The sequence below is a fragment of the Anolis sagrei genome, chromosome 2, assembly GCF_037176765.1.
Source record: "Anolis sagrei isolate rAnoSag1 chromosome 2, rAnoSag1.mat, whole genome shotgun sequence".
Taxonomy (NCBI): domain Eukaryota; kingdom Metazoa; phylum Chordata; class Lepidosauria; order Squamata; family Dactyloidae; genus Anolis; species Anolis sagrei.
In genome coordinates, this window is record NC_090022.1 from 166,070,518 (window position 1) to 166,097,326 (window position 26,809).

General features: G+C 42.5%; 2 protein-coding genes across 6 annotated transcripts in view; one reads left to right on the top strand and one right to left on the bottom strand.

Moving 5' to 3' along the window:
• Positions 1-13,475, bottom strand: part of PLA1A (phospholipase A1 member A) — a 34,578-nt gene extending 21,103 nt beyond the window's left edge. Inside the window, exons 1-3 of one of the 2 annotated variants that reach the window (XM_060763400.2) lie at positions 13,189-13,474; positions 6,894-7,095; positions 2,148-2,325 (exon numbers count right to left, since the gene is read on the bottom strand). In XM_060763400.2, coding sequence (XP_060619383.2) covers positions 2,148-2,325; positions 6,894-7,095; positions 13,189-13,255 — 447 coding nt within the window. In that variant the 5' untranslated portion in view covers positions 13,256-13,474. Of the gene's footprint in view, positions 1-2,147; positions 2,326-6,893; positions 7,096-13,188 lie in introns of both variants that reach the window. The other variant, XM_060763401.2, reaches the window with a different exon arrangement.
• Positions 13,476-20,282: 6,807 nt separating this feature from the next.
• Positions 20,283-26,809, top strand: part of LOC132767950 (uncharacterized) — a 32,975-nt gene continuing 26,448 nt past the window's right edge. For all 4 annotated transcript variants that reach the window (XM_067464057.1, XM_067464059.1, XM_067464060.1 and 1 more), the window contains exon 1: positions 20,283-20,369. In XM_067464057.1, coding sequence (XP_067320158.1) covers positions 20,303-20,369 — 67 coding nt within the window. In that variant the 5' untranslated portion in view covers positions 20,283-20,302. The remainder of the gene's footprint in view (positions 20,370-26,809) is intronic.

The window sequence follows — 26,809 nt, forward strand, 5'->3', positions numbered from 1 at the left end:
GTAAATTTCAAAATAAAAATAGATATCCAATAAAATTACATTAATTGAGGCATCAGTTGGTTAAATGTTTTTGAATATTTACATAAAACTGTAGTTCAACCCTGATTCAACCATTATTCTAACCTTCTTCAATGTAAATATGCTCATGTATCCTTCCAATAATAATAGAGTAAAATAATAAACGTAATAATAATAATAGAGTAAAATAATAAATGTAATAACAACAACAATGTAAAATAATAACAACAACAACAATAACAACAACAAAGGAAAATAATAAATAACGTTGACTCAAGTATAAGCCGGGGGAGACTTTTTCAACCTAAAAAAGGACTGAAAAACTAGGATTATACTCGAGTATATGCAGTATATAGCATTGTAGATGTATATAATACAGTTCAAAGCAGATAATGTGGATTATCTGATTTGATAATATGGATTATATGGCAGTGTAGAAGAGAAGTTATATAATGCAGACTAAACTACACTGTCATATAATCCAGTTCAATCTGCATTATAATGGCAGTGTAGATGGGACCTGAGATTCTTGGTTTCAGTTTCCATCAGAAATCGGTAGATGCTGTCCCTGCCTCATAGTACTTTCTGGGATGTTTGTGTAGGCGTAGCACAAAAAACCAGATTGTTTTAATCCACCTTCATACTGGAATATAATATCAGGTTCCTTCTACACTTCCACATTATCCAGATTTTATAACAGCCGATCCAGATGACCCCACGTTGGGAACTTTCTGCTTTTAATGTTTTGAATCATTGCTCTTAATGTTTTGTGTCAGGATCCAGCTTCCGGAGCCCAGACTTTGGCGCCGAAAACTAGACTCCTGACCCTGATAAGGATCCTGCAGCTTGTGGCCTTGAAGGAAGGCAGTTGTTTGGTGGTGGGAAACTTTTGCGCGGGGTTCTGGGTTTGGCGGGAGTCTGCCTTTCGAACAAGTGGGAGTGTATATAAGGGGTTGCCTGCTGCGACCAGGCAATCCCGGCTTTTTCTGTGTCTGCGTATCTGATAGTAAAGTAATTTGTTTGATTGCGATGGAAGTCTCGTGTCATCATTGAGCCAGCTGTCGTGAGCTGACAGTTTTGTATATGTATATATATATATATTAGGTTTGGTTGATCAAGAAAAAAAAGGTTCTAAACTCGTTTTGTATGTAGGGGGTGCTGGAGGTTCGATTTTTAAATTATTTCCAAAATTTTCTTCTAAAAAAGTTCGAAAATACCAGGAAATACGAATTGTTTTCTTTGTTTCATTAATGGAAGGTGCCCTTCGCTCCTTCCAGAACCATTAAAATCTCGCAGTTTCCCTTCCTTCCCTTGCGGCGAGCTTCCATGCAGAAGGGAGAGGTGGGCGTGGCCAAGCACAGCCCTCCTTGGAGGCTTCGCCCCCAGCGACCAAGCACAGCGCTCCTTGGAGATTTTACAACTAACACTTTTAAAATCTCTCACCTTTCTTTCTCTTCCTTGGCAAGCTGTCAAAGGGAGAGGTGGGCATGGCCAAGCACAGCGCTCCTCGGAGGTCGCTGGGGGTGAGGCCTCCAAGGAGGGCTGTACTTTGTCACGCCCACCTCCTTCCTCTTTGTATCGGCGGCTTTGCCAGGTGGGCGTGGCTATGCCCAGCTCTTCCACATCGCCGCTTGTCGCCAGGGAGGTAGTCACGCCGACCTGGCAAAGCCGCCGATGCAAAGAGGAAGGAGGTGGGCGTGGGTAAGAACAGCTTTTCCTGAAGGCCACGCCCCCAGCATTTACGATTCACTGGCGGAAGTCGTAAGGAAGATGGCGGACGCAGCTTCGATATGGCAAAAACACTTCTGGGTTGCCAAAATGCGTCCATATCGCTTCTAAAGGTAATTATTTAACGATTAATAACGAGATAAGAAATTAACGAACTGGATCAACCGAGCCTAATATATATATATATATATAGAGAGAGAGAGAGAGAGAGAGAGCATTAAAAATCTTTCTCTCTATCTATCAATCTATCTATCTATCTATCTATCTATCTATCATCTATCTATCATCTATCTATCTATCTATCTATCTATCTATCTATCTCTATCTGAGATTTTAATGCTTTAATGCTTTGTATTCCTGGTCTGTGACCATTACAATAAAATCTCTATATGTCCACCTACCAGCAATCTTCGGATGAAAGTGGATATTTCCAGCCCCAGCTTCATAACATTCTCTACTGCAGTTGGATAGGCTGCTGTCGCTCCTTGGACCCAATCAACAGCAATAACGTTGGCTTGGTTTGCTTGCAGCAAGGCCTCAATTAGCCCATTTATCCAGGAGGGCTTTGTGCCTAGTGCCCTGAAGGAACACAAGGAGGAACAGCAAAATGCATGTGGTTGCCTCTTCCCCTAGAGCAGTGGTTCTCAATCAGTGGGTCCCCAGATGTTTTGGCCTTCAACTCCCAGAAATCCCAACAGCTGGTAACCTGGCTGGGAATTCTGGGAGTTGTAGACCAAAACACCTGGGGACCCACAGGTTGAGAACCACTGCCTTAGAATGGGACCTTACCCACAAGGTTTGACATATGGCAGATCATCTCGCTCAAAATGTATTAACCATGAGAGTTGAAAAAAACATCAGAACAAATGTTTCAAGTTGTCTTTTGTGACAGCGCAATGTGCTGTACATTTCCTATACTTATGAGTCACATCCATAGTAAAACCTATTCTACTGGGGGATGTAGAGAATCAAAAGGAAGAAAGTAAAATAAAAGTGCCAGACTTGCAGGAAACAGGTGTTGCTGTTATGAGCCTTTAAGTCTCCTCTGGCTTATGGTGACCTGATTGTGGGTTGGGTTTTTTTTGGGCAAGATTTATTCAAAGGAGGTTTATGAGGGCTTTCCCTTGAGTCTGAGAAATTGTGCTCGAGGTCACTCAATGCAAATTTAAACCTAGTGTTTCAAAATTTTAGTACAACACTGGCTCTGAAAAATGAGTGTTGTTGTTGTTGTTCATTCGTTCAGTCGTCTCCGACTCTTCGTGACCTCATGGACCAGCCTACGCCAGAGCTCCCTGTCGGCCGTCACCACCCCCAGCTCCCTCAAGGTCAGTCCAGTCACTTCAAGGATGTCATCCATCCATCTTGCCCTTGGTCGGCCCCTCTTCCTTTTGCCTTCCACTTTCCCCAGCATAATTGTCTTCTCTAGGCTTTCCTGTCTCCTCATGATGTGGCCAAAGTACTTCAACTTTGTCTCTAGTATCTTTCCCTCCAGTGAGCAGTCGGGCTTTATTTCCTGGAGGATGGACTGGTTGGATCTTCTCGCAGTCCAGGGCACTCTCAGAACTTTCCTCCAACACCACAGCTCAAAAGCATCGATCTTCCTTCGCTCAGCCTTCCCTAAGGTCCAGCTCTCACATCCGTAGGTTACTACAGGGAATACCATGGCTTTGACTAGGCGGATCTTTGTTGCCAGTCTGATGTCTCTACTCTTTACTATTTTATCGAGACTGGACATTGCTCTCCTCCCAAGAAGTAAGCGTCTTCTGATTTCCTGGCCACAGTCTGCATCTGCAGTAATCTTTGCACCTAGAAATACAAAGTCTGTCACGGCCTCCACGGTTTCTCCCTCTATTTTCCAGTTGTCAATCATTCTTGTTGCCATAATCTTGGTTTTTTTGACGTTTAGCTGCAACCCGGCTTTTGCGCTTTCTTCTTTCACCTTGATTAGAAGGCTCCTCAGCTCCTCCTCGCTTTTGGCCATCAGAGTGGTGTCATCTGCATATCTGAGGTTGTTAATGTTTCTTCCAGCAATTTTCACCCCAGCTTTGCATTCATCCAGCCCCGCACATCGCATGATGTGTTCTGCATACAAGTTAAAAAGGTTGGGTGAGAGGATGCAGCCTTGCCGTACGCCTTTCCCAATCTTGAACCAGTCTGTTGTTCCGTGGTCAGTTCTGACTGTTGCTACTTGGTCCTTGTACAGATTCCTCAGGAGAGAGACAAGGTGGCTTGGGATGCCCATCCCACCAAGAACTTGCCACAATTTATTATGATCCACACAGTCAAAGGCTTTAGAATAGTCAATGAAGCAGAAGTAGATGTTTTTCTGAAACTCCCTGCCTTTCTCCATTATCCAGCGGATATTGGCAATCTGGTCTCTCGTTCCTCTGCCTTTTCTAAACCCAGCTTGAACATCTGGCAACTCTCGCTCCATGTATTGCTGGAGTCTTCCTTGCAGGATCTTGAGCATTACCTTACTGGCATGAGAAATAAGGGCCACTGTACGGAAGTTTGAGCAGTCTTTCGCATTTCCCTTTTTTGGTATGGGGGTGTAAGTTGATTTTTTCCAGTCTGATGGCCATTCTTGTGTTTTCCATATTTGCTGGCAAATGGCATGCATCACCTTGACAGCATCATCTTTTAAGATTTTAAACAGTTCAGCTGGGATCCCATCATCTCCTGCTGCCTTGTTGTTAGCAATGCTTCCTAAGGCCCATTCAACCTCATTCCTCAGGATGTCTGGTTCTAATTCATTCACCACACCGTCAAAGCTATCCTCGATATTGTTATCCTTCCTATACAGATCTTCTGTATAGTCTCGCCACCTTCTCTTGATCTCTTCAGCTTCTGTTAGGTCCCTGCCATCTTTGTTTCTTATCATACCAATTTTTGCCTGAAATTTACCTCCAATGTTTCTAATTTTCTGGAAGAGGTCTCTTGTCCTTCCTATTCTGTTGTCTTCTTCTACTTCCATGCATTGCTTATTTAAAAATAGTTCCTTATCTCTTCTGGCTAACCTCTGGAATTGCGCATTTAACTGGGCATATCTCCCCTTTTCACTGTTTCCTTTTGCTTTCCTCCTTTCTTGGGCTACTTCCAGTGTTTCAGCAGACAACCACTTTGCCTTCTTGGTTTTCTTTTTCTTTGGAACGTACTTTGTTGCCGCCTCCTGAACAATGTCGCGGACTTCTGTCCATAGTTCTTCTGGGACTCTGTTTACTAAATCTAGTCCTTCAAATCTGTTCTTCACTTCCACTGTATATTCGCTAGGAATGTTAGTGAGATCATATCTAACTGGTCTGTGTATTTTCCCTGATCTCTTTAGTTTTATTCTAAATTGGGCAATAAGAAGTTTGTGATCTGAGCTACAGTCAGCCCCAGGTCTTGTTTTCACCGACTGGATGGATGTCCGCCACCTTTGGCTGCAAAGGATGTAGTCAATCTGATTTCAGTGTTGACCATCTGGTGAGGTCCATGTATAAAGCCGTCTTTTAGGTTGTTGGAAGAGAGTATTTGTTATACACAGCGAGTTTTCCTGGCAGAATTCTATCAGCCTGCGTCCCGCTTCATTTTGTTCTCCCAGACCATGCTTGCCTGTGATCCCAGTTGTCATTTGACTTCCCACCTTGGCATTCCAGTCTCCTGTAATGAAAATAATGTCTCTTTTTGGTGTATTATCCAGTAGGTCCTGCAGATCCTCATAGAACTGATCTACTTCTGCTTCTTCAGCAGCTGTGGTTGGGGCGTATATTTGGATCACTGTGATGTTGAAAGGCTTTCCTTGCACTCGAATTGAGATCATTCTGTCATTTTTTGGGTTGTATCCAAGCACCGCTTTAGCAAATTTCTTATTAATTATGAAGGCTACTCCATTTCTTCGATGTTCCTCTTGTCCACAGTAGTAGATCTGGTGGTCATCTGATGTGAAGTGGCCCATTCCAGTCCATTTCAGTTCGCTGACCCCCAGAATGTCTATCTTTAGTCTTGACATCTCACCAATAACAACATCCAATTTGCCCTGGCTCATAGATCTTACATTCCAGGTTCCTATGGTGTGTTGATCTTTAGAGCATCGGATTCGTCGTTCGCCTCCAATACCGTCGGCCGCTAGCCTTCCTTTCAGCTTTGAGCTAGCTGCGTCATCACATCTGAGGCTAGTTGAACTTATCCTCTGCTCCTCCCCAGTAGCATTTTGGCCATCTTCTGACCTGGGAGTCCCATCTTCCAATGGCATACCGACATATCTCTGGTTGTACTGGTCCATTTAGTTTTCTTGGCAAGGATACTGGAGTGGTTTGCCATTGCCTTCCCCAGGGATCACGCTTGGTCTGACCTCTCTGCCACAACCGTCCCGTCTTGGGTGGCCCTTCACGGTTTCGCTCATGACATCATTGAGGTGCTCAAGCTCCAGCGCCCCGACAAGGCAGTGATCCTTTGCTGGAGGAAAAATGAGTATTTTTACAAAATGCAAGAGTCAGGTGATTCTACACTCTTAAAACCTTAGGTCCCCGTCTACACTGCCAAATAATCCAGTTTCTGAATGCTATCTGCTTTAAACTGGATTATATGGCAGTGTAGACACACAATCCAGTTTTAAGCAGATAACCTGCAATCAGAAACAGGATTATATGGTCAGTTATTTCAGGTAAAAGCCAGAGAAATCTAACAGTATGGGATACTGGCATACAGTTTATGTTTGGAAATGACGACACAGTATGACTGTCTCAGGGCCCATCCATGACAGTATTGTGTATGTATTCTGTATGTGTTGGCATCGAATTGTTGCCATGGTAAGCTGCCCTGAGTCCCTTCAGGGGTTGAGAAGGATGGGGATACAAAGGTTGGAAACAATAATAATAAATGTATCTCAGAAGCTTCCACAGAAAACAGGAGGGTGGTCAGATGCCGTTTTGTAATATGATTTTGATATGTTGTGTCTTAATATCTTGTAAGCTATGTTGCAAATGGTAATCCTGAAATAAATAATATATAAAAATTCAGTGACAGAAAGACGGGAGAGCATGTTTGGCTCCATATTTTGGTTAAAATATGCCAAACCCATTAATTTCAGTTGTCACCAATGTCCTCCTTCTTTTGGTCCTATAGATTTGTGCAAGAGAATATTGTCTACTTTTGTGTGACTGTACCTGAAACCGTGGATGATTATTTTGGTTCCCAAGTTGGTGTTGAAGCTGGAGTTCTGGATAGCCTCCCTTACTGAGAGCAGTTGCCCACATCTTGGGTTTGAAGATGGGAATAGAAGAAACTGCACTTTGAGATTGGTACCCCTCAGTAAACTTGCAGGCTGGAAGTCAGTGCATCCTTCACTTGCCTTGATAGTTTCAGATTCTGAAATGAGATTTTAACCAAAGAAGAAAATCCAGATGTTATATATTCAATGGAATATACATTTCCAGACATGATTTATGAGTGTTTTGGATGACAGAGATCAGTTTTGATTGCTTGTATTTCATGATGGCTTATATTACTGCACATAGAGAGGTGTTAAAGTTCTCAAGCTTTTGGATTTTGAAGTGGTTATTGTCTCAAGATTCTGGGAATAATCAAGATTGCAGAATCAGAGGTCCAAGGCACATTTTACTGCTTCGGTACCCCCCGCCCCCACCTTGTTTGGGCAAAAGTATGCTTTCTTATATGTAAGCCTGTTCTTTCAATTGGGGTTAGACTAGCTGAGCCTTTGAAACCCCTCCATGATATTGTGATTCCTAATCTTAATTACAGAGCCCTCTAATGGTGCAGCGGGTTAAACCATTGAGCTGCTGAACTTGCTGACCGAAAGGCCGACGGTTCAAATTTTGGGAGCGGGGTGAGCTCCTGCTGTTAGCCCTAGCTTCTGCCAACCTATCAGTTTGAAAGCATGCAAATGTGAGTAGATCAATCGGTACCATTCAGGCAGGAACGTAACAGCACTCCATGCAGTCATGCCAGCCAGATGACTTTGGAGGCATCTACGGACACCGCTGACTCTTCTGCTTAGAAATGGAGATGAGCACCATCCCCTGGAATTGGACACAACTAGACTTAATTACAATGCCTGGATGCATTGGTGCCATCATGATGGCAAAACCTCCTTGCCTTCCTACACATTGGTTTCTGCTTTGACAGGGAGAGCACCACCAACCTGGGCAGGGACCTGCTTTCAAAGGAAAACTCCTGTGGGGTGTCTGCTTTTAGATAACTCTTCTCTTCATGCTCAGATGTAGAAGAGCCAACTCTATCTGCCAACAACAACAACAACAACAACAATAATCTTTATTTAATACCCCGCCACCATCTCCCCAATGGGGACTTGGGGCGGCTTTCATGAGGCCAAGCCCAACAGCATATTACAATAAAGTAAAACCAAAACACAACAACAACACAGTAAAATACATACAATATGTGAGTACAAAAATGATAAAGCAAAATCATACACGGTAAAATAAAATAAAATAACATAACAATGAGCGGGCCGCATGTGCAAGATATAACTAAGATATTAAAAATACTAAAATCAGGATGAGATAGCGATGGAGCAGATTGTTTGTGGGGGAGAAACTAGTAAGGAACGGGGTCATTAATATAGACCTTCATACAGGTGGGAAAATATACTCTGGGGACAAAAACCATTGTGGGGGAGCAACTGTGTATGATAATATGGCTACTCTCCAAAAGTGCATCGGAAAAGCCAGGTTTTGAGATTCCTCTTGAAAATTTCTGTGTTTTTAGACAGCTCAAGCCAAGGACTGCATGCATTCCAGTGCCACAGAGTTTGGCCAGTTCTTGTATAATGCAGTTCTTGCATTCTGTCGGCCCCATGGCTCCCTTTTCTCTGCCCTAGCTTCAGCCCAGCCCGCTCAACAGCTGAGGCCCTTTATTGGAATTTTGGCCCCTAGTAGCTTACTTTGCACAAAAGAAGAGAGCAGAACTGGCTTTTAAATTGGTCTTTATATATATGTTGTGTTAATAGTTTATGCTTATATTCTATGTTTCACCTTGTAAGTCTTTTGCATTTTTGCATATGTAGAAACCATTCTGAATCCCCTAGGGGAGACAGGGCGGGATATAAAGTTTTATTATATTATTATTATGTGTTCTTCTAGGAGCCCCCAGTGGTTAAACCCCTGTGCCGGCAGGACTGAAGGTCGCAGGTTCGAATCCGGGGAGAGGCGGATGAGCTCCCTCTATCAACTCCAGATCTTCATGTGGGGACATAAGAGAAGCCTCCCACAAGGATGATAAAAACATCAAATCATCCCGGCATCCCCTGGACAACGTCCTTGCAGACGGCCAATTCTCTCACACCAGAAGCAACTTGCAGTTTCTCAAGTCACTCCTGACATGACAAAAAAAAAATCTGTTCTTCTGATGGGATTTTATTTCCTTCTAGTCAATATTTCAATTAAAGCTTAGAAAATCTGGTAACTGATGGGCCCTTTTCCTTTGCCTGGTATCAAAGGACATGTACACTGGGACTGGGATTGTGGTGCAGCTGGCTGGAAGTCAGCTACATTAAGATCACAACTGACTAAAAGGTCATGAGTTCAAAGCCAGCCCGGGTCGAAGTGAGCTTCTGATGAATTTGTGTAGCTTGTTGTTGACCTTTGCAGCCCGAAAGACAGTTGCATCTGTCAAGAAGGAAATTTTTTAATTTTTTAATTTTATTTTATTTCGAACTTATATGCCGCCACTCCCCTGGGGCTTGGAGCGGCTTACAAGAACAGGCTAAAATCGAACACAATTTAAAAACAATTTAAAACAATTTAAAACCAGCAGTATCAAAGATCAAAGGCCTGTCGAAACAGATATTCAGGTACCGCTTATGCGGGGATGCTAATTTACGATGACATAAAAATCTCCAGCAAGCATGCAAAGAATGAGGAAGTACTTAATCAGTGTCACAAATGGACAGTGAAGCGACTGCTCCTCTAGTGGCCAGAATACCCTAATGAAAAAAGCTGGAATGTTAAATAGCCTCTGTGTATCTGTCTATATATGTTATGTGTCTGTGGCATTGAATGTTTGCCATGTATATGTAAATTGTAATCCACCCTGAGTCCCCTGCAGGGTGAGAAGGGCGGAATATAAATACTGTAAATAAATAAATACACTCTACAATTTAACACTCCTTCAATTGTGATGGCTCAATGTTATGGAATCATTGGCGCTGTAGTTTGTTAAAGTCTGTATCCTTCTCTGCCAAAGAGTGCCAGGACCTCACCAAACTGCAACTTCCAGGATGCCATAGCAATGAGCCATTGCAGTTAACATGGTGTCAAACTGCAACTTCCAGGATGCCATAGCAATGAGCCATTGCAGTTAACATGGTGTCAAACTGCAACTTCCAGGATGCCATAGCAATGAGCCATTGCAGTTAACATGGTGTCAAACTGCATTAATTCTACAGTACAGAGGTACCCTAAGGAGAAATTCAGGTATAAAGATCTCTTTCTGATATGTTCTAATATAAAAATCTGGAAGATATAGGCTACTAGGGCAAGGCCACAGCCAAAGCTGTGGTTCAGTATTTATTTGACATAGAACCTGTTTTAACTGGAGTGATACCAGATCCAATTAGGTTACACCAGAATTTTAGGGTATTACCAGAAATGTGTGTGTCAAGGGATAGGTTGGGTTTCTACCCATTGGTTATCCCCCTTTCCTTTTTTCCCTTTCCTTTCCATTAGCTGCAGTGAAAAGAAAGACATTGTTAATTTATTGTTTCTCTTCTCCAGTTACTGTCTGTAACTTCTAGCAGATTGAAAAATTAGAGACAATCCTAACTCTCACCACAGCCAAAATCACTCTGTCCTCGTATTATCTATCTCACAGTGGATATTACTGAGTATGTCAAATACTGATCAAGCCCCAAAACCTGGGTCAATGTACCCACAAGTCAGTGTAAGTACTGTACCCTAACCTGTTCCCTTCTTCAACTGGAATGGCAAAAGGGGTAGAGCTTAGTCTGTCCCGGGAGAACTGAAAAGAGACATTGCCATTCTCTGTTTTCCCCGCTGTGCCCTCTCTTCTCATCTTTTTCAATGCCTGGCTGGAAAAATGGCAATGGCGGAGGTACTGGTGCTTTCCCTTCTCTGCAGGTCATATCAAAATGTATAATTTGGGACCCCAAACTCGCTCTTGATGCATACGTGAGTATGTATCATGTTAATTTTGAAGTCCAGGCTTCTAATTCTTGTTTTAATACATTTGTGTTCACATATGTTTAATTGTGCAAAAGAAAAATTAAACATGATCTTTTGCATTATATAAAAAAAAATTCAGTTCATGCCCCCGTATTTGTTTAAAGCACTTTGCTTTGAAATTCTTCCCCATTCAAATGCCCTTGTATTTACTTCATTGTACTTTGGCCTTTAAAATGTTCTGCACCCGCTTGAGGGGGGCAGTCCCTTATGAGCATGTGCGGGAGGAAAATGGAAAGCAAATTCTCATCATCTGCAATTGACTTTTCAAGCAGCCCTGTATATCTTTCCAATGAAATACATATTCTTTTGTATTTGTGGACCTTGCCATAATTTCTATAAGGGACATAATAATTTTGCCAACAACAAAGCAATGATCACAACTGTGCAGTGAAAACATCTTATGAGATTACAGCAAATCTTTCCAAATAAACCCACCTTCTTCCAGGTCCTTCCCCAATTCATAATATGTCTTGTAATGGTGCTTTGTATTATTGTTCAATCATAAAGTTGGAACAGAGCACAAGGGCCACCGAGTCCAATAATAATAATAATAATAATAATAATAATAATAATAATAATAATAATCTTTATTTATACCCCACCACTATCTCCCCAGTGGGGACTCGGAGTGGCTTACATGGGGCCAAGCCATGTAAAACCAGAACATAAACAACAAGCATCATCATCAAAATTACATAGAAAAAAAGGTATAAACACAGTAACAAAATAAACATTCCAATAAACACAATCACAATAACAGTGGGCGGGCCACATGTACAGGATAAAATGATTAAAAACTCTAAATGAGATAAAAATAGGAACAGGTTATTTGCATGGAGCTCAAAGAAACACACAGGGTAGTGGAACTAAACTTCCCATTTGGAGGGCGTGTACTCCAGTGGCAGAAGCGTTGAGGGGAGCAATAGTGTCATGTTGTGCACCTACTCACCAAAGGCGCAGCGGAAGAGCCAGGTTTTAAGGTTCTTTTTGAACGTTTCTCTGCCATGCAGGAAAATCACAATCAAAGCACTAATGGTAGCTGTCTCGTAATAAAAAAATCAAACTAACTAACAACAAAAAATCTTCAGAGATGTCAGGACAGCAAAGATTACTTTCCCTGTATATATGAAGTGCAAAACACTAATGATGACAGATGTCAAGGGCGCACATTGCTAAAACCCATGCCAGAACGGGTTAAAGTAACCTGCTTCGGTGCAGGTTATAGTCCTCACCCACAAGCCAAACCCTGGACTTTTTCTTGGGGGTGGCTACATGCTGTCCTGATTGAAATCTGGATAGTATGAGGCCATCCCCTCATTCCAAATTTAGCTCCTAAAGCTTACTTGAAAGCGGCTGCCAGGAATGGAGCCTGCTTGTAAAATTCTCCTAGTGCGCTAAAATGATCTAAATGCTCAAGTTAATGAAGAGGTGGGATGCAATAAATGATTCCTTGTGCTTGTTGTTGTGCCTTCAGGTGGTTGTATCTGAATCATGGCACCCAGTCACAGGCAAGATTTGTTGGGGAGGGGAGTTGCAATTATCTTCCTTTGAGTCTCAGAGTATGGCTTGCTCAGGGCTAAATAGTGGGTTTGCACGGCTAAGCACAAATTTGAATCCTGAGAGTTGTAGTCCAACGCTCAAACCACTATGCCAGAATTTTTTAGATATTTCATGTTGGTGACATATTTTTAGACATTAATCATTTTGTGATACAGCATTCAGCTGTACTGGCAATCTGGGGGTTAAAGTAATCCCTCATAAGAGATATGGCCACATAAATAATTTGTGATAGCAAAATGTATGGGACATAACACATCTCACGAAACACCTTGCATCTATATTTTTTAAATATATGATTTGTAAGATAACATATGTTTTCAAGATTTTCGCCATTTCTCGTTAAGTTTGTGCAACATATTGATGTCACAACACACAGTCTGGAAAGTTCTGCACTACTATACAGGCCTTCCCTATCAATACATAAAGAAATGGCACGGTCAGATAAGAGATCATTGCAAAAAAACATGTTGACTTTTCTTCTGCAACGCCTTTCCTGTTCTTCTGCGACTTATAACTTATCTTTCACGATGTTTTCCAGCAGTTTACTCTAAACAGACATTAAGCTAACTCCTGGAACTGCATATAAATCTCTATCTGCTTTTTGACCAATTGAAGTTACCACTTGATTCATCCTGACCCTCCATGTTTACCATCCGATTCCTTTCAGAACTTTGCTTACCTGCATCAGCAAAGATGAAAAGTAGTTGCAGTGTGAACACTAAAACAGGCCATCTGCCTGGGGCCATAGCCAATTTTCTAACCAGATTTTTCAATAAAGCTGCAGATTAAATATCCACTTAGAACGGAAGGAAGTGTGAATTGAAGTCCAGCTTCTGAGTTGATTTTGTCTCGGTTAATGATCCACAGGTCTAGACTCTGGGATGAGGGAATTCAGAGAGTCGCCTCTTGCCTTGTTTGTGATATTCATGTGTGTAGAGAATCAATTCAGTAACAGGAATGAGCTGGTAGGAGGAGTTTTGGATGACAAGGGTGTTACCGTGGTGCATTTCAATAACCCCTTTCTTCGGATTGCTAGACAACACCAACAAATGAAAGCCTCTCTGCCATCTGCAGAAGCCTCAATACACACTGCTTTCTATTTGTATTTCAAAGACAAAGATGGGGCATGCTGTTGATTGGAAGTGACCCAAGACCGAGGCCAGCAAGTGAGATGCCCCAAATAGACAAGAGAATGTTTTGTCCCAAGGTCTGATTTCATCCTAATGTCGGATTTCATGAATTTCAAGTTTTGAAGCTGTGCTGTTCACTTGCCAGAAGTATAGGCATCCAGATGAGGCACTGTTATGGCTGCATCCAGATGAGGCACTGTTTGAAGTTTGAGAGCGGCTATTCTTTCTGTTTGTGGTGCTGCTGTTGCATGTGGATTTACAACATCCACGCTGCTAAAAATGTGGTCTGTTATGTTGCTGCCAGCTCGTGATATTCCACATGCACAAAGGGGTGGCACAAGGTTCTGCTGTGCAATTTTAAAAATGCATCGAGAGGTTTGACAATCAGAAATACCAAGACATTAATAACTATGGAGAAAGGCAGTAAGATTCAAGATTCCTGCATAAGGGGATAGATACTCCACTTTGGCAGGAAAAACGAAATGCAAAGATACAAAATGGGGGACAATGCATGGCTCGAGAGCAGTACGTGTGAAAAAGATCTTGGAGTCCTCGTGGACAACAAGTTAAACATGAGCCAACAATGTGATGTGGCGGCGAAAAAAGCCAATGGGATTTTGGCCTGCATCAATAGGAGCATAGTGTCTAGATCTAAGGAAGTAATGCTACCCCTCTATTCTGTTTTGGTTAGACCACACCTGGAATATTGTGTCCAATTCTGGGCCCCACAATTGAAAAGAGATATTGACAAGCTGGAATGTGTCCAGAGGAGAGCGACTAAAATGATAAAAGGCCTGGAGAACAAGCCCTATGAGGAACGGCTTAAGGAGCTGGGCATGTTTAGCCTGAAGAAGAGAAGACTGAGAGGGGATACGATAGCCATGTATAAATATGTGAGAGGAAGCCACAGGGAGGAGGGAGCAAGCTTGTTTTCTGCTTCCCTGGAGACTAGGACGCGGAACAATGGCTTCAAACTACAAGAGAGGAGATTCCATCTGAACATGAGGAAGAACTTCCTGACTGTGAGAGCCGTTCAGCAGTGGAACTCTCTGCCCCAGAGTGTGGTGGAGGCTCCTTCTTTGGAAGCTTTTAAACAGAGGCTGGATGGCCATCTGTTGGGGGTTATTTGAATGCGATGTTCCTGCTTCTTGGCAGGGGGTTGGACTGGATGGCCCATGAGGTCTCTTCCAACTCTTTGATTCTATGATTCTATGATTCTATGAATCTATGAATCTGGATGGCACATTTATTGTTTTGGGAAAAATGTTCTCACAACACTGCAAGACCCACCTTTTAAAATTATACCACTAGTTGGTGATGACTGTTATGATTATGGTCACAGGCCAGGAGTGTAAACTTAAAACACTAAAAAGAGAGATTAAAAAAATTAAGACCAGAAATTTACAACATTAAAAGCAGAATCATAAATGACGCTTATAAGATCTGTGGGTATGGATAATAAAATAAATTGAAACTTTATCCGCCAAAATTATCCACAAACTCCTTCCTTATTTGTATAGCTACTGCTCTAAATGTAGCCACTCTCTAAGTCAGGGGTCCTCAAACTAAGGCCCGGGGGTCAGATATGGCCCTCCAAGGTTATTTACCTGGCCCTCACTCAGGGTCAACCTAAGTCTGAAACCACATGAAAGCACGCAACAACAACAACAATCTATCTCATGAGCCAAAAGCAGGCCCACATTTCCCATTGAAATACTACTACGTTAATATTTGTTAAAATTGTTCTTCATTTTACTTATTGTATTATTTTAGGTGTTTTTTGCACTACAAATAAGTGTGCATAGGAATTCATTCATGTTTTTTTCAAATTATAATCCAGCCCTCCAACAGTTTGAGGGACTGTGACCTGGTCTTTAGTTTAAAAAGTCTGAGGACCCCTGCTCTAAGTGATCAATGGATCCCTATCCTAGATGTTTTAGACAATATTCTTCATTTCTCCCAGGGCCTTCTGTACAAAGGGAGCAAAAAATAAATAAATAGATTGAATATCCTTATAGAAGTGCACTTTGGCTCCACTACTATTCAACTTTTATATTAACTCCATGGTGGAGCACCTTTACAACTTGGACTGCCACCCTCCAAAATTGGCAGGAAGTATCACTGTGTCGTCTCAAAAGCAAACCTTGACTTTGTTGCTTGCCAATACTGTGTTTGCATACTCTGTTGATGTGTTGGCGTTCCCTGTTGCAGCCTTGGGTGTTCTGGGGCACTTGTTTGAGTTGTTCAACAAGAGTTGTTCAACAAGAGGTATCACTGTATATAATAGGATTTTAGCATCCATTGATTTTTACATCTATGGGTGTGTGTGTGGCTAGAACCAGATGCCAAGAGACACCCAGGGTCCATTGTAATTACTCTTTTGGTAACGGACTTTGGGAAGAGCAAAGAAGCCTGAAATGCCACTTTTACATCATGAATAGACTATGCTTTCACTTCTTACATGTCATGGGAGCCCAAGAGACTTCTAATCAGCTCTGCCAGCTCTGCATACTTGAGATAAATTTGGCTCAAATTGATCCTTTCATCCTAAGACTATTAACAACGACAGGAGCTATGTACAGCAGCACCGGGAGGCAGAAAGAACTCAGCATCTCTTCTGGATGCTGCAGCCACTCTGTCATTAGGATATTTAATTCATTTTCATTTAATCTTATGGTCGCCTTCAAAGAGATGTTGAATCTTTGGATGGAGAATCCCTAGGTACAGTGGGGCAGCCATATATATATTAGGCCTGGGTAACAACGCAAAAATTTGTTTCTAAAATCTATTTGTATTTGGGGGGTTTTTGTGTTTGGATATTTAAAATAGTTACAAAACTTTCCTTTGAAAAAGTTCAGTATTTACGAAATTTCGTTAATTTCATTTTTAGAATATTTTTTGAATTTTTTTGAAATATTTATTTATAAATATTTTTTGAAATATTTAAAAATGGAAAATTAACAATGCTTGCCCTCTTGTGGAGCGAACACAGCCACAGGACAGGGACAAACTCACACACACAGGCACACAAGGGTCTTTTCTTTTTTTAGAATATTTTTGAATTTTTTTAAGAATAAAAGAAAGATATTTTTCAGAAATATTTAAAAATGCTTGCCCTGTTGTGGAGCGAACGGCAAAGCCTCCCCGCTGCTCCCAGCCCAGGGAATGAATGAATGCAAGCAATGAATGAATGCAAGCCAAGCCTCCCTCCCGAACCTCCCGTCTCCTCGCCTTCCCCAGCAATGAGCAATGCGGCCACGCGGAGCCGCTTTTAAAGGGCAGCCCGCCCAATCACAATCAGCCACGGTGCTTGGGAGCGCAGGATTGGCTCCCAGCACACCCAGCATCCTCCATCCCTAAAACGTCATTTCCGAAACGGGCGGAAGCCCGTAAAAAAGATGGAGGATGCCGTTTCGATATTTAAAAACACTTCCGGGTTTGAAAATATGTTTTGTATTCATTTTGTAATTGCTAAAAATAACAAATATTTAATGAATTACAAAATTAACGAACGAAACCACCCAGGCCTAATATATATTGGGCAAAAACTAAGGAGTACTATGTGATATATATATATATATATATATATATATATATATATATATAATATAGTACTCCTTAGTTTTTGCCCAATTTAGGTCCCCAGATGTTACTCTCCCCACTTCTGATTATCTGCCAGGCAGACTGGGGATGATGGAAATTGCAACCTAGCAGCATTTGTGGCTCTGAGGTTGGGGAAAGGTTAAAGGGCATTTTAAAGTCAGACATCACATCCACAAGCCTTCTATCGAAATTCAGACCACACTGTCCTGACTAAGCAGAAGAAACAGAGATGCTATTGTATCACAAACTCCCATCAGCTCTAGTTATGATGTTTAATGATGAGAAATACAGAAGTTGTAGTCCAGCATCTAGAGGGTCACATAAAATGACACTAAAGAGCTGGGCATGTTTAGCCTGCAGAAGAGAAGGTTGAGAGGAGACATGAATGCCATGTTTAAATATGTGAAAGGGTGTCAAAAGGAAGAGGGAGCAGGCTTGTTTTCTGCTGCCCTGGAGTCTAGGACTCAATGGAGTTCAAGTTCCAGAAAAGGAGATTCCACCTGAACATTAAGAACTTCCTGACCACAGGAGCTGTTCAGCAGTGGAACTCTCAGCCTCAGATTGTGGTGGAGCCTCCTTCCTTGGACTCTTTTAAACAGAGGCTGGATGGTCAACTGTTGGGGCTGCCTCGATTGTGCATCTCCTTCATGGCAGGGGCTTGGACTGGATGGCCCATGTGGTCTCTTCCAACTCTATGATTCTATGATTCATTTTAAATATTGTAATTTTTTCATGCTGTTTTGCATTACAACAACTTAAATCAAGAAATAGTTTTCTAAGATCTACAGAGACACTCGCTGGAACACCCCAGCAAGCAAGAGTCCAAAAGTGGCAGGCTCAAACCCAGAACCTCAATCCATGGCTGATACCAAATGAGAGACTCCCCTCTGGGCACACAGAAGACTGGGCGACTTGGAAGGCGCTGAACAGACTGCGCTCTGGAACAACGAGATGCAGAGCCAATCTGAAGAAATGGGGCCACAAAGTGGAATCCACGACATGTGAGTGTGGAGAAGAGCAAACCACTGATCACCTGCTGCAATGCAACCTGAGCCCTGCCACATGCACAATGGAGGGCCTTCTTATAGTGACACCAGAGGCACTCCAAGTGGCCAGATACTGGACAAAGCAGACTGGAGGAGGGCCAATGTGGTCCCAATATTCAAAAGGATGACCCAAGCAATTACCATCCGGTCAGCCTCACGTCGATACCAGGCAAGGTTCTGGAAAAGATTGTTAAGGAAGTGGTCTGCAAACACTTAGAAACAAATGCGGTCATCGCTAATAGTCAACATGGATTTATCAAAAACAAGTCATGCCAGACTAATCTGATCTCTTTTTTCGATAGAGTTACAAGCTGGGTAGATGCGGGGAATGCCGTGGATGTAGTGTGACCTTGCCATGACCTTCTGGCAAGGAAATTAGTCCAATGTGGGCTAGGGAAAGGTGAGGTGGATCTGTAATTGGTTAAATGGACGAACCCAGAGGGTGATTCTCCCTAATGCTTCCTCTTCATCCTGGAAAGATGTGACGAGCGGAGTGCCACAAGCAGGGTTGTGTCCTGGGCCTGGTCCTGTTCAACCTCTTTATTAATGACTTAGATGAAGGGCTAGAAGGCATGTTTATCAAGTTTGCAGATGACAACAAATTGGGAGGGATAGCCAATACTACAGAGGACAGGACCAGGATTCAAAACGATCTTGACAGATTAGAGAGATGATTGGCCAAAACTAACAAAATGAAGTTCAACAGTGACAAAAGCAAGATACTCCACTTTGGCAGAAAAATGAAATGCAAAGATACAGAATGGGGGACAATGCCTGGCTCGAGAGCAGTACGTGTGAAAAAGATCTTGGAGTCCTCGTGGACAACAATGTGATGTGGTGGCAAAAAAAAGCCAATGGGATTTTGGCCTGCATCAATAGGAGCATAGTGTCTAGATCTAGGGAAGTAATGCTACCGCTCTATTCCGCTTTGGTTAGACCACACCTGGAATACTGAGTCCAATTCTGGGCACCACAATTCAAAAGAGATATTGAGAAGCTGGAATGTGTCCAGAGGAGGGCGACTAAAATGATCAAGGGTCTGGAGAACAAGCCCTATGAGGAGTGGCTTACGGAGATGGGCATGTTTAGCCTGAAGAAGAGAAGGCTGAGAGGAGACACGATAGCCATGTATAAATATGTGAGAGGAAGTCACAGGGAGGAGGGACCAAGCTTGTTTCCTGCTTCCTACAAGCAGAGGCGGCGCTAGGTCATTTTCAATGGTAAGCAAACAGTATTTTGGTGCCGCCCACTAACCAATCATTGATATATATATTTTCTGTTTGTCATGGGAGTTCTGTGTGCCATATTCGGTTCAATTCCATCATTGGTGGAGTTCAGAGTGCTCTTTGATTTTAGGTGAACTATACATCCCAGTAACTACAATGCGCATATGTCAAGGTCTATTTTCCCCCAAGAGTGTCTCAGGAGTGCCCCTGGGCAAAATCAACTATACTGCGAATGCTTACTTTGCGTAATGGGTTGAGCCGCCCCTGACTACAAGAGAGGAGATCCCACCTGAACATGAGGAAGAACTTCCTGACTGTGAGAGCCGTTCAGCAGTGGAACTCTCTGCCCTGGAGTGTGGTGGAGGCTCCTTCTTTGGAAGCTTTTAAACAGAGGCTGAATGGCCATCTGTCAGGGGTGATTTGAATGCAATATTCCTGCTTCTTGGCAGGGGGATGGACTGGATGGCCCATGAGGTCTCTTCCAACTCTTTGATTCTATGATTCTATCCAACTGGTCAAAGGACATTTAATCAACTACCAAGCTTGCAAACTTTGTGTTTTGTTTGTTTGTTAATAAATGCAATACAACTGTTTGGTTTGCTCCTGACACGATAAATAAATGAAGGAGACCTTCCAGCTTGTCAAGATCCCCCTTCAATGGTGGCGCCCACTGCCCGAGCCAGGCTTCAGGCCACAGTCCAGCATTCTGGCAGCAAAGGCAAGGAAAGGGCCGCCCTTTCCTTGAGCCTTTTCCCTTTCACTTTCGGATTCTCTTCCTCGGGGCGGCCATGAAAGGGCGGCTGCTCTTTCTCCTCCTCCTGCTGCTGGGCTGGGCGAAGGGGGACCCCCCGGAGGGTAAGCTGCCTTGGTTCTGCTCCCCACTCTCTCTAACACCCCCCCCCCCCCCCCATGTATACTATTGGCTTCCTTGCTTTTTTAATCCCGCCTTTCCCCGACAATAGGGACTCAAGGCGGCTAAAAGTATCTACCGAGCATGGACCAACTTGGGCCCTCCAGGCGTTTTGGACTTCAACTCCCACAGGCCTCTCCCTTTCCCCCCTCAAACGCTTAAGCAAAAAGGAAGGGAATGGAAGGGACCTGAGGCTGTGAGGCATGGTGGGAGTTGAAGTCCAACACACCTGGCCCATTCCAGTCGCTTCTCAATCAGACTCAAGGCACACAAGGCAGAACATAACCGGGAAGTAAATGGGGGCAAAGCTCAGTCAAGAACTGAGTTTTTTTTTTAATTTTAAAGACTAGCTTGGGGACCCAGCGATCCCCGGGTTGCTTGAGAAAGGCATTGTTTGTTTTGGGGTGTTGGGTAATATCAGTGTGGTAATTTGTAGCTCTATTTCTTAGGAAAAAGCCAGTCTTTGCTGTTGTTTTTTTAATGAATTCTCCCATTAGAACAGTGTTTAGGTTCTTGTGGGTTTTTTCGGGCTATAGAGCCATGTTCTAGAGGCATTTCTCCTGACGTTTCGCCTGCATCTATGGCAAGCATCCTCAGAGGTTGTGAGGTCTGTTGGAAGTAGGACAATGGGTTTATATATATCTGTGGAATGGCTGGGGTGGGGCAAGGAGCTCTTCCCTGCTGCAGTTAGGTGTGAATGTTCAGCTGATCACCTTCATTAGCATTTGAAGGCCTGCCTGCGCCTGGGAAAATCTGTTGCTGGGAGGTGTTAATCTGTGCCTGGTTTTTTCCTCTCTGTTGTTTAGCTGTTATAATTTTAGAGTTTTTTAATACTGGTAGCCAGATTTTGTTCATTTTCATGGTTTCTTCCTTTCTGTTGAAATTGTCCACATGCTTGTGGATTTCAATGGCTTCTCTGTGTAGTCTGACATGGTGGTTGTTGGTGTGGTCCAGTATTTCTGTGTTCTCAAATAATATGCTGGTTCATCAGGTGCCCTGCTATGGCTGACTTCTCTGGTTGAAGGAGTCTGCAGTGCCTTTCATGTTCCTTGACTCGTGTCTGGGCAATGCTGCGTTTGGTGGTCCCTATGTAGACTTGTCCACAGCTGCATGGTATACGGTAGACTCCTGCAGAGGTGAGAGGATCCCTCTTGTCCTTTGCTGAACGTAGCATTTGTTGGATTTTCTTGGTGGGTTTGTAGATTGTTTGTATGTTGTGTTTCCTCATCAGCTTCCCTTTGCGGTCAGTGGTTCCCTTGATGTATGGCAGGAACACTTTTCCTCTGGGTGGATCTTCATCTTTACTCTCGTGGCTTGTTCTTGGTCTTGCAGCTCTTCTGATGTCTGAGGTGGAGTATCCATTGGCCTGGAAAGCCCAGTTGAGGTGGTTCAGTTCATCTTGGAGGAGGTGGGGTTCGCAGATTCTTTTTGCACGGAACAGTGTTTCTCAACCTGGGGGTCGGGACCCCTGGAGGCGTCGCCAAAGACCATCAGAAAACTCAGCATTTTCTGTTGGTCATGGGGGTTCTGTGTGGGAAGTTTGGCCCAATTCTATCATTGATGGGGTTCAGAAGGCGTACGTTTTAATTGTAGGTGAACTATACATCCCAGCAACTACACCTCCCAAATGTCAATGCCTATTTTCCCCAAACTCTACCAGTGTTCACATTTGGGCATATTGAGTATTCGTGCCAAGTTTGGTCCAGATGCATCATTGTTTGAGTTCACAGTGCTCTCTGGATGCTAACTACAGCTCCCAAACTCAAGGTCAATGTCCACCAAACCCTTCCAGTATTTTTTGTTGGTTATGAGAGTTATGTGTACCAAGTAAGCAGAGGCTGGATGGCCATTTGTCAGGGGTGGTTTGAATGCAATATTCCTGCTTCTTGGCAGGGGGTTGGACTGGATGGCCCATGAATCATAGAATCAAAGAGTTGGAAGAGACCTCATGGGCCATCCAGTCCAGGTCTCTTCCAACTCTTTGATTCTATGATTCTGTGATTCTAAGTTTAGTTCAATTCCATTATTGGTGGAATTCAGAATGCTCTTTGATTGTAGGTGAACTATAAACCCCAGCAACTACAAGTCCCAGTTGACACTGAGCCCTTGATGGAATACTTCCTCATTCTTGGAAGGTTTCATGCCCTCATAAATTAGTTAAATTAGTCTCTCCGCATAAAGCAGTACCTAAATTTCATACTTGACAGATGCAACTGTCTTTCGGGCTTCGTAGGTCAACAGCAAGTTAGACTATTAATGGTCGGGAGCTCACTCTGTCCCAGGCTGGCTTCGAACTCATGACTTCTTGGTCAGTAGTCATTTAACACAGCTGGCCACTAACTAGCTGCACCACAATCTGGTCCAAGTGTCAGACGCCTGCTAGAGAGGGCGTTTGACAGATGCAGGGGCAGCTCAACCCATTACGCAAAGTAAGCTTTTGCAGTAGAGTTGATTTTGCCTAGGGGCACTCTTGGGGGAAAATAGACCTTGACATATGCGAGTTGTAGTTACTGGGATGTATAGTTCACCTAAAATCAAAGAGCATTCTGAACTCCACCAATGATGGAATTGAACCATATATGGCACACAGAACTCCCATGACGAACAGAAAATATATATCAGTGATTGCTTGGGGGGGCGCCAAAATACTGTTTGCTTACACTTGAAAATGACCTAGGGCCGCCTCTGGTAATATCGGTGTGGTAATTTGTAGCTCTATTTCTTAGGAAAAAGCCAGTCTTTGCTGTTGTTTTTTTTATGAATGCTCCCATTAGAAAATGCATAAGGATGTAGGCAGGCATGTAGCTGGGGAGGGGAGGGGGCTGTGTTCATATTTGGGCATATGGAATATTCGTGCCAAGTTTGGTCCAGATCCATCATTGTTTGAATCCACAGTGCTCTCTGGTTGTAGGTGAACTACAACTCCCAAACTCAAGGTCAATGCCCACCAAACCCTTCTAGTGTTTTCTGTTGGTCATGGGATCCTGTGTGCCACGTTTGGTTCTATTTCATCATTGGTGGGGTTCAGAACGCTCTTTGATTGAAAGTGAACTATAAATCCCAGCAACTACAACTCCCAAATGACAAAATCAATTTTTTGAGTGATAGTCACTCCTTGCGTTAGTAGGTGTCTTGTGGCCAAATTTGGCGGCAATTCGTCCAGTGGTTTTTGAGTTCTGTTAATCCCACAAACAAACATTACATTATTATTTATATAAACTAGCCGTCCCCTGCCACATGTTGCTGTGGCCCAGTCTGTGTATATACACAGACTGGGCCACAGCAACACAGTGTTTTGTGTGTGTGTGTGTGTGTTTTGTGTGTGTGTGTGTATGTGTGCATAGGAATTCATTCGTGCATAGGAATTCATTTTTTCCAAATTATAATCTGGCCCTCCAACAGTTTGAGGGACTGTGACATGGCCCTCTGTTTAAAAAGTTTGAGGACCCCTGCAATAGACTATCTGAACATGGACTTATTATCAGCTGCTGCCAGCCCTCAGGCAGATCCACTAGCAGGAGATGAGTCCTCTTATTTATTTATTTATTTATTTACTCGCTGTCCCCTGCCAGGCGTTGCTGTGGCCCAGTCTGGTGATCTGGAAAATAAAGTGATGAGAAAGTGTTGGCTTCTAATATATGTAATTTCTTTCTGCTTGTGGGTAAACAGTATTTCTTGTTGTTTCTTTGTCAGTGTTGATGTGAAGAGTGTCTGGTTTGCCTACTCTGGAATATGCAACATTTCATAGTCCTTCTTTAGGGGTCCCTTTGAAATCTATGATACTATATCTGTGTGTGAATCATATCTATCTATATCTAAGGCTAGATGGCCCTTTGTCAGGAAGGCTCTCATTACATATTCTTGCCCTGGTGAAGAGAGTTGGACTGGATGGCCTCAAGTATTTTCTTTGGGCATGGGGGTTCTTTGTGGGAAGTTTGCCCCAATTTTCTTGTTGGTGGGCTTCAGAACACTCTTTGATTGTAGGTAAATTATAAATCCCAGTAACGACAACTCCCAAATGTCAAGGTCTATTTCCCCCAAATGCCATCTGTGTTCATATTTGGGCATTTGGAATATTCGTGCCAAGTTTGGTCCAGATCCATCATTGTTTGAGTCCACAGTGCTCTCTGGATGTAGGTGAACTACAACTCCCAAACTCAAGGTCAATGCTCACCAAACCCTTCGAGTGTTTTCTGTTGGTCATGCGAGTCCTGTATGCCCCGGTTGGTTCAATTCTATCATGCTATTTGATTGTAGGTGAACTATAAATCCCAGCAACTACAACTCCCAAAAGACAAAATCATTTTTTAAAGTGAAGGACATACATTGGGTTGTTAGATATATGCTGTCCAAATTTGGTGTCAATTCGTCCAGTGGTTTATGAGTTATGTTAATCCCACAAAAGAACATTAAAATTTTATTTATATAGATTTACTATATTTATATCCCGCCCTTCTCACCCCAGCGGGGGGACTCAGAGCGGCTCACAAAAGGCAGCAATTCAATGCCATACATATACATAAATACACAAATACAGTGAAAATAAACATATGCATTAAAACTCAAAAAGTACAGTAATAATTAAAACAATTATTTTTTTAAAATAATTTTTATTAAAGTTTCAACAAGTCCACACAAGGAAAGAGGGGGAACAATAACAAGAATACAGAACAGTAGGAAAGGAAAAAAGAAAAAAAAAAACAATACAAACAAAATAGTCAATACATAACCAACACTCAGTACAAACAATAAAACTACTAAAACTATTCTAAAATGACTTCCACTCCAGCCTCAGGATCTTCTCCATATATTTCTTCTCCTTAATATCTATTCTCATCCCAATGTTTTTTCAATTTTTTTCTCATAATCATAAATTGGGGACCAGTCCGTCCTTCTTAAAGTTTTTCCATTGTTCCTTCTCAACAAAAAAGTCAGTTCGTCCATATCTCTTATTTCTTTAATTTTCTTCCACCAGTCTTCCATATTCGGTACATCTTCATTCTTCCAATATTTGGCAAAAACCATCCTTGCCGCCGTTATGCAATAAGTAAATAATTTATCTTCATTCTCCTCCAGTTTGAGATCGGAGTCTGTGAATCCAAGAAGATAATATTCGGGTTTCTTTTTAAATCTTTTCTTTAATATTTTTTGCATCTCCTCGTGGATAATAGACCAGAACTTACATGTCTCTTTACAGGTCCACCACATGTGGTAAAAAGTACCTACTTGCTCACTACATTTCCAACATTTATCTGATACATTTTGATACATATGACTTAGTTTACTCGGTGTTAAGTACCACCTATAAAACATTTTATACCAATTTTCTTTTAAATCCATGGCATATGTATATTTTAATTTTTTGTTCCACATCATTTCCCATTCACCGAAGTGTATGGGCCTTCTTATATTTTCAGCCCATTTGATCATACAGGCCTTCACCTGTTCAGTTTCTGTCAGCCATTGAAGCAGCTTGTTATATAGTATTGTAACCATTTTCTTTTGTGTTTTTAAAATTTTATCCCATACATTCTCCTTCCAATCAAAACCGATTTTTTGATCTTGTTTAAAGTATTCTTTAATTTGTAGGTAGTTTAACCAAGTTATATTACTGTATAAGATCTTTAACTGTTCAAATGATTTCATCTCCGTTTTCCCTTTCACAATTATTAAAATCACATTATCCAGAGTCAAATCCAAGGCCATTCCATTAGTCATTTCACAACTCTGTATACTCGTATTGCACTAACTTGTTAGCCAAAAGATTGGTCCTGTAACCAGGTTTTAACTTGCTTCCTGAAGGTTAGGAGGGAGGGGGCTGCTCTAATTTTATTGGGGAGGGAATTCCATAGCCAAGGGGCCATCACTGAGAAGACTCTGTCTCTCGTACCCTGCGAAGAAGGCGGGATTGAGAGCAGGTCCTCCCCAGAAGATCTTAACCTCCGTGGTGGATCGTAGAGAGAGAGAGAGAGATGTTCAGACAGGTAAGCTGGTCCAGAACTGTTACGGCTTTGTAGGTCAAAGCCACCACTTTGGATTGTGCTCGGTAAGCCAGTGGAGCTGACGTAACAGGGGAGTGGTATGCTCTCTGTATGCCGTTCCTGTTAGAAACCTGGCTGCTGCCTGTTGGACCATTTTTAGCTTCTGAACAGTCTTCAAAGGCAACCCCATGTAGAGCATGCTGCAGAAATCTATATAGGATGTAACAAGAGCTGCTCTCAAGGACTGTTTCTGAGCACAGTTTGCAAAGTGGAGGGAGGAGGGCTGTTCCAAGATAGTATTTCTTGAAAGCGGAAGTTCTGCAAAGTGGGGGCACAGTCTGAATCAGAACAAGTTTTCAGGAAACGTGTTTAAAAGAAGCAAGCAGCCAAAGGGAGGGTTTGGG